Below are 10,684 nucleotides of genomic sequence, written 5' to 3'. Positions count from 1 at the left end.
CAACGAAAGAGAACGTACCAAAACTAAAAATGTTGCTTTCAAGAATAACGTCAGAAAGGTTAAGTTATAACCCCCACCAATAATGTGAAAAGTAAAGAGGTGCAAAAAATACCTAATCACAGATCCCGAGAATTGTAAGTTGCGTATACCTATAATTCAGTCAGTGATTACTGGTAAAAATTGACGCGCCGCAGTTGAAGGTTATGATTTTCCGCGCAAACCTCTGCATTTCTACCACTTACCTGCACTTTGCGCCATTTTCTTTCCCAACGGCGCGCACAGAACTCGTTTTCCCACAATATATAACAAGATCGAGCTATATTTTTGTTAAATACTACCGTAAACATGTCGTATCCCTATTTTTGCATAGTTGCTTCGTTAAATTCCTGTATTAACTGCATAGGCTGCGCACTGACAGTTAATCATCTTTGCAACTTACGTAACATTTAGAATGTTTTCTAGGGACACTCGTCCGAGGATTATAATTTGATGCTAATTTCGATCTTTGATAACTTCTAAAAATTTGTAATCCTTGCATATTCTTTGGGGTAATGGGCGTTTTACCCAACTTGATGAGAAAACGCAGAAGTGCTAACCCGGTGACTGATTATTTAGAAGTTTATTCTACTGTATGAATGTGTTAACAAACCAGGAGAATGATGGAATAGCCTAGACCCTTCTTTACGAAGGCATCCTTTAGGAATTTTGAATTATAGGTATGAAAGCTGACCGAATGACTTTTGACCATTAGAGAAAAAAACGACTTCATAATAGAGTGTTACCATAAAATTCAGAAAGGTGCCAAAATTTTTCAACCCGACTAGGTTGGTAAAAATAAAACACAAGGAAAACATAAAATCGTGTAATGTTGATCCCGCTCCCAAATACAAATCTAATCACATACTGTCACGGAACGGAGGTACATAACCTCCAAACTTGCGTTCTAATTCCTTCGCGACAGCGATACATAACCTATCCTGGTAGGGGGCCGCCACAACTTGCAAACCCAACGGCAGCCCTTCTCTGCCGAGACCCATCGGCACCTGCGTCGCCGGAAATTTTAACACGTTCCAAATCGCTAAGAGATTAAAATTGTACGGCCGCAAGATGGGCGTATGATGATAACCGGCGGGGAAGGGAGCAGACGGATAGAGAAGCACCGCGTTGTCGTCGAGCTTAGACTGAAAGTATTGGCGAATCCTGCGTGTGCGCTTTCCGTCGCCACTTGAACTTACCAACAGTTGTTCCTTGAGTTTCTTGGTTTCAGTCCGCGCCCATTCGTCGTCGACTTTTTTAAACATCCCCGTAATTAGGTTCAGAATCACGGGCAAAGTAAAGTCGCCGCTCCGAGCGAAGTATTTCATTATTTCCCCCCATGCACTGACCTGCGGAATCGGACGGCGAGGATATTTTTTTTTATAACAATTTTTTAGGTATAGTTCTCCAACCGATGTACCGTTTTTACCTTTTATCGGTTTGACTTCGGAAAGAGTTTAAGACCGGCCAGTCTTTTCGGCACGTGAACCACAAGCCAGGGCCGTATTTAAGATGTTAGACAAACCGTACGGATTGTCGTATTTTAACAATAGCGCGATTTTCTTTGATTAAATTGTTATATTATTTTATATTAGTGTCGCTACTTGCGGTGGCTTGAATTCAAGTTGAAGTTGTCCATTACATAGGTTGATCGCCTATATTAAAAACACATTAGAAAACTTAAACTGAGTTCCAATATAAGGGTATAAGATAGAAGGTCGCGTAGACTGTTACGAATGCCACCTATTATTTGTGTCCAAGTACTAAAGTACTGTCATGGAGGTTTAAAGTAATGCGTCACACTGAAAATACTACAGTAGCTTGTAACGGATAACAGCACTTTATTTATTTAGTAACTTCTAAAGTAAGAAAAAATCAAATGTTAACGTCTAAATCTTGAAGACTGCACAAAGGGGCTAGAACGATAGGTCGATTGCGAAGTCAAATGAACAGGAGAAGAAATTTGTTGTAAAACAAAAAATGAAGCAAGACGTTGAATCAATAATACATGCATCGTCAAATTCTTTGAAGAGGAGAAATAGAGGTTGAAGTACCATTAAAGGTGGGTAATTAGATATTTTACAGACGGGAGTATAAAAAGCATATCTACATTTATTTTATTAAAATATATTTTTTCATATTACTAAGTGCAATGATAGATTTTTAGCTGTTTCAGCAGTGATTGGTTTTTCGAAAAATTTTATTATTATGAGAGAACTTTATATACGCCAAGTTTTATATTACGTTCTTAAATAGAATACATTTTATCGTATATCAAATGATTCACTAAAAAAAGCGTGCTTTTAGCTGATTTTTACAATATACCGTGCCTCCTGCGCGTTTTCCGTTTTCATGGCCGGACAGAATCACTAGAGGGCCTTGAAACTCGCGTACGATTTTTGACATTGCCACTAATGGGAGCCTTCCCTTCTATCTTATACTCTTTGGGTTTAACGTAGTGACTCTAAAATACTTTCCTAGGAAAGCAATACACAATCTTATGTAGATAATTGATTTATGTTTTATGAAACAGTTATTTCTATTCCGTCTTGTTTTTGTTATTAGTAATTACCCACTCACTGTTATTCAATTTACATTTTATTAGAATTACAATTATTTCTTACCAAATAGTAACAGTATTAAATTTTGTTAGTCACTTGGTAGTCATAATAATGATGAACATCCGTCAAATTCGAATGGATCAAACACTTTGCTTACTTTCGCACCAAAAATTTGTTTTTATTACAAAATCAAAGAAATTCGTGCTAAAACCGTCCACATCATATATTTTAGATACGACCTGGTTTGACATCCACGATACCGTCAAGAAAGGATAGACGGATGGTAACAGCAGCAAATGTTCCTTGGATGGGCCAGTTTCGCGGGGCACAAGAATTATCATATTAGATGCGGGTTGTGAAGCTGGTTGGGTAGATAACGCCTTGTTGCTTTCTGCAAAAGATGTCAAAGAAGCAAAGGTCGATTATCACGGAAACATGTCAGCAGACATCTTTTGAAAAATGGTTTTCTGAAAAATTACTTCCCAATATTCCAGCAAACAGTGTTGTGATGGACAACGCGAGCTATCATCCTGCACACGCGGAAAAAATACCGAATTCATCATCGAGTCATTCAAAAATTTTTGTTTGAGAATGATATGTATTTTGAAAATTCTTAAGTTCTTAAGACGGTAACACTTGATGATGTGGAAAGTTATTCGTCTACCACCATACCACTGCAATTTTAATCCGATAGAATAGAATAGAATTAATTAGAAGTGAAGTAGAAAAAATATCTACTTCTGGTCGGAAAAAATGTGTAGAACATGTCATCGAAGAAGAAAATGTTTACAGAAGTCGACTAGTGCCAGAACGTGAGGGAGGAGTCTAGCGACGATGGTAATAACATTGTGTTATAGCTAAATTTACTCTTTCATTTATATTTATAATAACCACTTCAAACTAAAAATGAATTTTCCGCGGCATAGACTAATAACAATCGAGGAATCTCACTGATGAAACTCTACAGAAATTCGTCCACATCTGTATACACAAAGTACCGAACGGTTCTGGAACGACATTGTGGAATTGCGAATCAATTTTTAAGGGTTACCCAAGCGAGGTAGGTCTGCGGCTAAACCTTCATAAAAATTTGCCATAGTTAAATACCGGATTATGTCGTAAAAACGGTATATGGTTGGGAGAACTCTACCTCTCCCTCCCGGTTGTTGATGTCCCGTTTAAAATTGACGTTCGACTCTCGAGACATCCAATAACGCCACAGTTTGCCGGTGTGCTTGAGCCCCTCCGGCGACAAAGGCTGGGGTTTCTCGCCAGATATTTCCGAAAAGTACTCTACGGCGCTACTCAAGACGTTCTTCATTTCGTCTCTAAACGGACTGACGAGAGGATCGCGGGGATCGGTCACGTAGTAAACTTTTAATTTATTTACAAACACCGGACGATCTAATTTCAACTTGTCTACGTTTTTTCCGACCAATACCTTCAAGAAAGGTATCAAATCCTCCGCGAATTTCGTCATGCATCCCACAACGACTATAGTTTGTTCCTCGTCTCCTGTCCTAAACGTCAGCCCTAACATATACTATTTAGAACAGCTTGTGAGCAAATCCGTGGCAAAAATCGCATTTACCTCTGGTTGAGATCAAGTGGGACGTAGGTTTGTGGCCGAAAACACCGCACATAAATGCGGGAATCCTCACGGAACCTCCTATGTCGGTACCTAAACATATTTCAGGTTATGTACCGGGTGGCTCCATCTCGAAAAGTAATTACCGTAAGAGCTTGTGGTGAAAAAATTCATGACTAAACCAGCCGAGAGAAAATGCTGAGAATTATTGTTATCGAACTAAGGTGGCTTTTACTTGATGAAAATCCATTTATCAAAATAAATAAGAACTAAAAGTTCAGATTTTCACGAAATTATATATTTTTACATGATAATTGTTTCGACAACACCGTGTCTTTATCAAATGTAATATTTACAAACTACCTGCTACTATATACAGTGTGTCCAAGATAAGGATGCACAGCATGGGGATCTCGGAAACTATAAGAGATACAGTGTCGGTTAAATTAGACAAAAGTTGCGCATTTTGATACCGAACAAGATCCCGTTTTACAAATTTGAAAATTCCAAGCCGTTCCGGAAATATCCGAGAAAAACCGAAATATTGCGATTTGGTTTTTATTATTTTTTAAAGCTATTTGAAAAGATATGAAAAAACGGAAAACACTTTTCCATTGGCACTTTTTAATCTCTCCAAATTGACGTTAACAAATTTTCATTACAGCGTTTCGATTCCATGGAACCACCATCAACTTTGATTTTTCTTATGGGACGGAAAAAAAGTACACACAGTATTAGGTTGTGCTTTTCATTGCGAATTCAACGATGTACGATACAATACGGTTACTTATGTTTTTATCCAGAAAAATGGATTTTTAATACATTTCAGCATTTAAATGGAGTAGGCCATGACAAAATGACATCCAGTCAATTTCAATGACACATTAATGTTATTTGTCTTTGTTATCAGTCGATCATAAGTTTATTCCTTTAGTTATTGTTTTTGTATTTTTATTGTTGTTGTCTTTTTCTAATTTATTTTGTTCTACAATGGAGGGAAGTAATTTTACAAAGGAAGAAAAATGTGATATGCTGTCTTGCTACATCTGATGCCAAAGAAATTGTGTGGAAGCCGAGCGTATGTATTCTAACAAATACCCAGAGCGGAGACAACCTGACAAGAGTATTTTTCGGCGTTTGTTATTTAATCTGAAAGAATATGGATCATTTAAGAAGCCTGCATTATCCCGACAAAAACCTTCCAATGAAGAAAACCAATACATTGTTCTACAATCTGTTATCGAAAATCCACAAACTTCTACCAGAGAAATTAAAGACCAGAATGGGGTAGCTAAATCTACAGCTCAGTTTATTTTAAGGAAAAATGAATTTAAGCCTTACAAATTCAGAATATGTCAAGGATTAAAACCGGGTGACGACGAACGACGTAGACATTTTTGTGAGTGGTATACCAGGATGTGTGATGAGAGTTTTAATTTTCCATATAAAGTGATTTGGTCTGATGAAAGTATGGTGACCAATAACGGTATTTATAACAGGCGCAATACACACTATTGGTCGCAACAAAATCCACGTGTTAATAGACTATCCAGACATCAAGTTCGCTTTGGGTTTAATATTTGGTGTGGGATTTTTGGTAGCAAGATTATAGGCCCTATTTTCTATAATAATTCCTTAACTTCCGAGCGGTACCTTGACATCTTGAGGCACGATTTAGAAGATGCCTTAGATGATTTACCGCTAGGCGCTGTGCAAGGCTGCTGGTTCCAACAAGATGGTGCCCCAGCCCATAACTCCAGAGAAGTTCGCCAATATTTAACTGAACGGTTTGATGGAAAATACATTGGGACTTACAGTGAAACACCTTGGCCTCCAAGGTCCCCGGACTTAACTCCCTTGGACTTTTTCTTATGGGGCTACATAAAAAATGAGGTATTCAAAGAATGTTTTGACAACGAGGAACAATTACGTCAATCAGTACGAGCAGCGTTTAATAAAATTACTCCTGAAATATTAAGTCGTGTTTTGGAGTCTACCGTGAGACGGGCGTACTTATGCCTAGAAAATGGAGGTCATTTATTCGAACATTTGTTATAGAATTTGTTTTTCATTAACTTGTTGGATTTAGTTGTTATGTTAAATGAACAGTTAGAGTTAGTAAATAAATAAACACATTAACTCGAACTTGTCAACCATTTTCTTTTGCCTTTCATCGTTCGGATCTCATGGCCTACTACAATAAAATACTAGAAATGTATTAAAAAGCCATTTTTCTGGATAAAAACATAAGTAACCGTATTGTATAGTACATCGTTGAATTCGCAATGAAAAGCACAACCTAATACTGTGTGTACTTTTTTTCCGTCCCATAAGAAAAATCAAAGTTGATGGTGGTTCCATGGAAAAGTGTTTTCCGTTTTTTCATATCTTTTCAAATAGCTTTAAAAAATAATAAAAACGAAATCGCAATATTTCGGTTTTTCTCGGATATTTCCGGAACGGCTTGGAATTTTCAAATTTGTAAAACGGGATCTTGTTCGGTATCAAAATGCGCAACTTTTGTCTAATTTAACCGACACTGTATCTCTTATAGTTTCCGAGATCCCCATGCTGTGCATCCTTATCTTGGACACACTGTATACCGAAAAATGACCATAAAACCTTAATTAATGTTGTGAGAATTTAAGTTCAATAAAGGAGAGATATTTAAATCTAATTGACCGTTAAGCAATACATTTGAATGTGTCATTTTGTTAATCTCCCAGGCTTCCAATAAATTTCTACCTTTTGTGGCTGTATGTAAAATATCAAAATTGTCGTCAAAAGTGTGTTTTTCTGTGTTTAAGTGGGATTTTGGACATTTCGTTTTATTGTTTTTCAAATATGTTCCTATTGTGTTGTTAGCTCTGAAAGCTATTTTTAAACCACTTTTTCACTAGGTTCTCCTAGGTATGTAATTGTATGTATGTGTTCTGTGTTAGGTTTCGGAAAAATAGAGTTTACTGTTGTCTGTAATTGTTTTTTATTTATAATTTTATCTATAATGGACGGATTGTAGCCGATGTTCGGTGCAATTTATATAATATTAATATTTATATTCCTCCAAAAGTTGATGACTCGACCGATGAAGGTGATAACAACGATGAAGAGATTCCGGGGGGTACTTAAATATTTTTCACTGAAGTCGAGATAAAGCATCATCGTTTGATGAAGAAGACGATTTACCACTTTCATCTTCTAAGAGAAAAAAGGGAAATGGTGACTTTTACTTGATGAAATTCTTTGTTGTAATTTTCTGTTGAGAGTGGCGTATTAAGAAGTCTGTGTATAAAAGAGTTAAATGCAGCCATTTTGTGTGAAGGTTTATGGTAAATGGAAAAGTTTAATTTGTTTTCGTAATAGTTAAGTCTAAAAAATTAATAGTTATCCTGGTCAATCTCGATAGTGAATTTTATGCGGTTATGTAATGAGTTAATGTAATTTAAAAAATAATTCAATTGTCTGTCGGTTCCAACAATTGTCATGTCACAACTTATAATTTCGTGAAAATCTTTTAGTTCTTATTCATTTATGTATTTTTACATTCTCTAATTGTAAAATAATGTAGCTATTTCCGTAGAGAAGGTTATGACTTTCCTCCGCATTTCACCAAGTAACCCCCATTTTGCGCAATGTTCCTCCTAAACAGCCGAGTTCCGCACACTTGAGTAATTTTTTCCAGTACATTTAACGAGATCGAGGCATCATATTTTGATGAAATACTGTCTTAACAATGCCGCATCCAAACTTACTGACAGTCTGTCAGCGGCCATGTTGGTTGTTGATTGCCAAGAATCGTAAACCTAGTAGGATTGCCTAATCCGCCAAATCTGTCAGCAAGTGCAATGACGTAGGTGAAGTCCTGTATGTAAATGCATGGAAATAATCTGAAACTGACTCGAGTTTTGATGGACTTTGAGTATTTTGAGTAGCTAATATAGCATTTTTTTAATAATTATTGGGAAGTAGGGTAGGGTAGGGTTTCAGGTGGGGTAAAAATAATACTATTGCAATCAAGTTTGGCGTATATGCATTATCTTGAAATTAATTAAATATTGTTACACATAAATACATAAAACTAGCGAACAAAACGATTTACTTGTAAAACTTTGTGTTTTACGGCATTCTACCATTTTAAATATACAAAAATCAAAAAATACTGATAAACTATTTTTGGATATTTTGAAGAACATACTAAAAAACAAAAAACATATTATGCATACATAACTATTTATAGGTGGTAGGTAAATAATATGTATTTATATGTACCCTCGTATGTACATAATATAAAAAATACATATTACTACATATACTTCAATGTTTATTTTACAATTTTACCATGCTTTCTAATTATTTTTCTGCGGGTATCATCATAATTTATTATTTGGGGTTCGGAGATGGGTTCTGGCCGGGGTTCTGCAGATGGATTTTTCTCTAGAATTTCACTTGTGGCATTCAATGTTGTTGCTAAAAGCTCAGGCAATACCTGCTGAGCTTCTTTTTTGGCATTTTTGGAATGAAGTCTTTTTTTTTTAATCTTTTTTAAAGGGAAACCCAAAATTTAAATTTGTGTTACTCAAGACAAAAAAAAAATACCTAATAACTCATTTTGTAAGTCTCTTTCGTAATCATTCGTAAAATGAACCGAGCAGACATAGCTTTTATCTGAATTAAGTTTGTCCGCTCTTCTACATCGAACTATCCACTCGTTCCGAACAGTTCGGGATACTAGATCTATCCCTTTGGGAAAGCGATGAAAAGTACATTTTCGAGAACTTGCTTTTTCATCAAAATAGTTGTTATTGCACCCATACATAGCACATCTCGTTCCAGGCCTACCTGACTATTTTTTGATGCAACTTATCGCACTGAAAAACGTATTATGTGTAATATTTTGAGCTTACCTCCTAACTAATAACACCGCTCATAAGCAACACGAACACAAAACTTTTAAGTCCTTGTTTAAGGTTAAAAATACTGTTTTTCTCAATTCCCGCCACTCAAGCACATACAATTTTAAAGTATTTCTTAAAACTTAAAAACACTGTTTTGTCCAAGTTTTTGTTTACAGAAATACAATTAACACAAACATAAGCGCACTACTCACCAATTTAAATGATTTTAATTGTTCAAAGAACACAAAAAATACAACGGTTTAATACGCCTTCAAATGCATTGACGGAATACACAAAAACCGTTAGAGGATTCCGCTTACGTCACAAGCGACCACGTGCGATCGATAATTTTGGCGAACGTATGTCTTATGGGATTGGGCAATCCTATTAGGCGTACCATTCTTCGTTGAACGCATAGATTATAAAAGAAGTTGGTTGGGTGCCGCACTGTTATTGGTTAAAAACGAAATTTTAAATATCGCGCATGCGCATGTTGGAAGGGACTTTCTCAAAAGCCTATTCAAAATTATTTCATAAGTTCCTGTATTATCCGCATAGCAGTCTCTAGTAACTAGATATTTAAAACCAGTTTCTTGAGAGAGAAATAATATTAAATTTATCTCAACTTGTGTAATAAATATAATAAAAGATTTAGCTATTAGTTGTAAGGTTTTTTTCACTCCAAGTCTTTGAACCAATTACTTTTCGAGATAAGGCCGAGTGTCCTTTATGACTTACCAATCCCAATTGGTGATCCGCAAGCAGCCAGTATACTAGATTCCCCGCCCGACGAGCCCCCGACATTTCTCGTCGTGTCGTAGGGATTACGGGTTATCCCGTACACAGGGTTGCTCGTTTCTTGCCACAAATTCAATTGAGGCACGTTGGTGACCCCCAGGCAGATAGCGCCGGCCTCTTTCAACGAACTCACGCAGTCCGCATCGAACGTGGCTTTTTTTCCCACTCGCTTCTTCAAGCCGAACGTGAAAGACAAGCCCGCGCACGCGGTCGACTCTTTCGTCGTAAATGGAACACCTGCAACGTCAAATTTCGTGCCTAAAGACTTTCAGGCGCAAAAGCTAACCTAAAAAGGGTTTGTCTCGGAAGTCGACATCCAAAATGGATCCGCAAGCGATATCTTCGTCGATTTGTCGTGCTTCTTTCAACGCGGCCTCGAACCTGTGATCGACCACCGAGTTTATTATGGGATTCACTTCTTTTATTCGATCGATGAACGCTTGTACTACTTGTTCGGACGTTAATTTTCTCGTTCGAATTTTTTTAGCCAGCGAAGTGGCGCTTTCCATGACGATTGGGTTTTTCGGTTTGGAGACAATTTGTTTCGGACGCCAGTAGACAGCGAAAATCTTATCGATCAGAAGGTCTATGTAAAACCGAATGAATAGGATGAACCCCAAAATCATTTCCGTAAATTCTATTAACCAAGCAAAAACTACATAACCTCAAATCGCACCGAAAAATTTGGGTTAGTGCTAACATCCAAATATCGTTGGTCTGTGCTTTTGGAACTTCCCAGGCGAAATAGATTTTTGCTTCCAAACGAGTAGAAATCTTTTCAGTCTGGATTATTTGGCACACGATGT

General features: G+C 36.8%; 1 protein-coding gene across 1 annotated transcript; it reads right to left on the bottom strand.

Annotated features, from left to right (window-relative positions):
• Positions 1–849: 849 nt before the first annotated feature.
• LOC132699624 (fatty-acid amide hydrolase 2-like) lies at positions 850–10,576 on the bottom strand. The gene is made up of 6 exons (XM_060666444.1): positions 10,165–10,576; positions 9,819–10,115; positions 4,189–4,278; positions 3,748–4,130; positions 1,236–1,385; positions 850–1,181 (listed from the first exon to the last, which is right to left on the bottom strand). Exons 1-6 carry the CDS (start codon positions 10,502–10,504, stop codon positions 897–899), a joined length of 1,545 nt encoding a protein of 514 aa, XP_060522427.1. The 5' UTR covers positions 10,505–10,576; the 3' UTR covers positions 850–896.
• Positions 10,577–10,684: the final 108 nt, after the last annotated feature.

This window comes from Cylas formicarius, unplaced genomic scaffold (assembly GCF_029955315.1).
Source record: "Cylas formicarius isolate icCylForm1 unplaced genomic scaffold, icCylForm1.1 PGA_scaffold_3__17_contigs__length_32017465, whole genome shotgun sequence".
Taxonomy (NCBI): Eukaryota; Metazoa; Arthropoda; class Insecta; order Coleoptera; family Brentidae; genus Cylas; species Cylas formicarius.
The sequence above is the reverse complement of the archived record's forward strand: the minus strand, read 5'-3'. Positions and strand labels throughout refer to the sequence as shown.

Coding starts and splice junctions, on each gene's coding strand:
- LOC132699624 (XM_060666444.1), bottom strand. CDS start 10,504: ATGATTTTGGGGTTCATCCTATTCATTCGGTTTTACATAGACCTTCTG. Junction 4,279..9,818: donor CGGATCACCAATTGGGATTG/GTAAGTCATAAA, acceptor AAATATGTTTAG/GTACCGACATAGGAGGTTCC. Junction 1,182..1,235: donor AACTCAAGGAACAACTGTTG/GTAAGTTCAAGT, acceptor CAATACTTTCAG/TCTAAGCTCGACGACAACGC.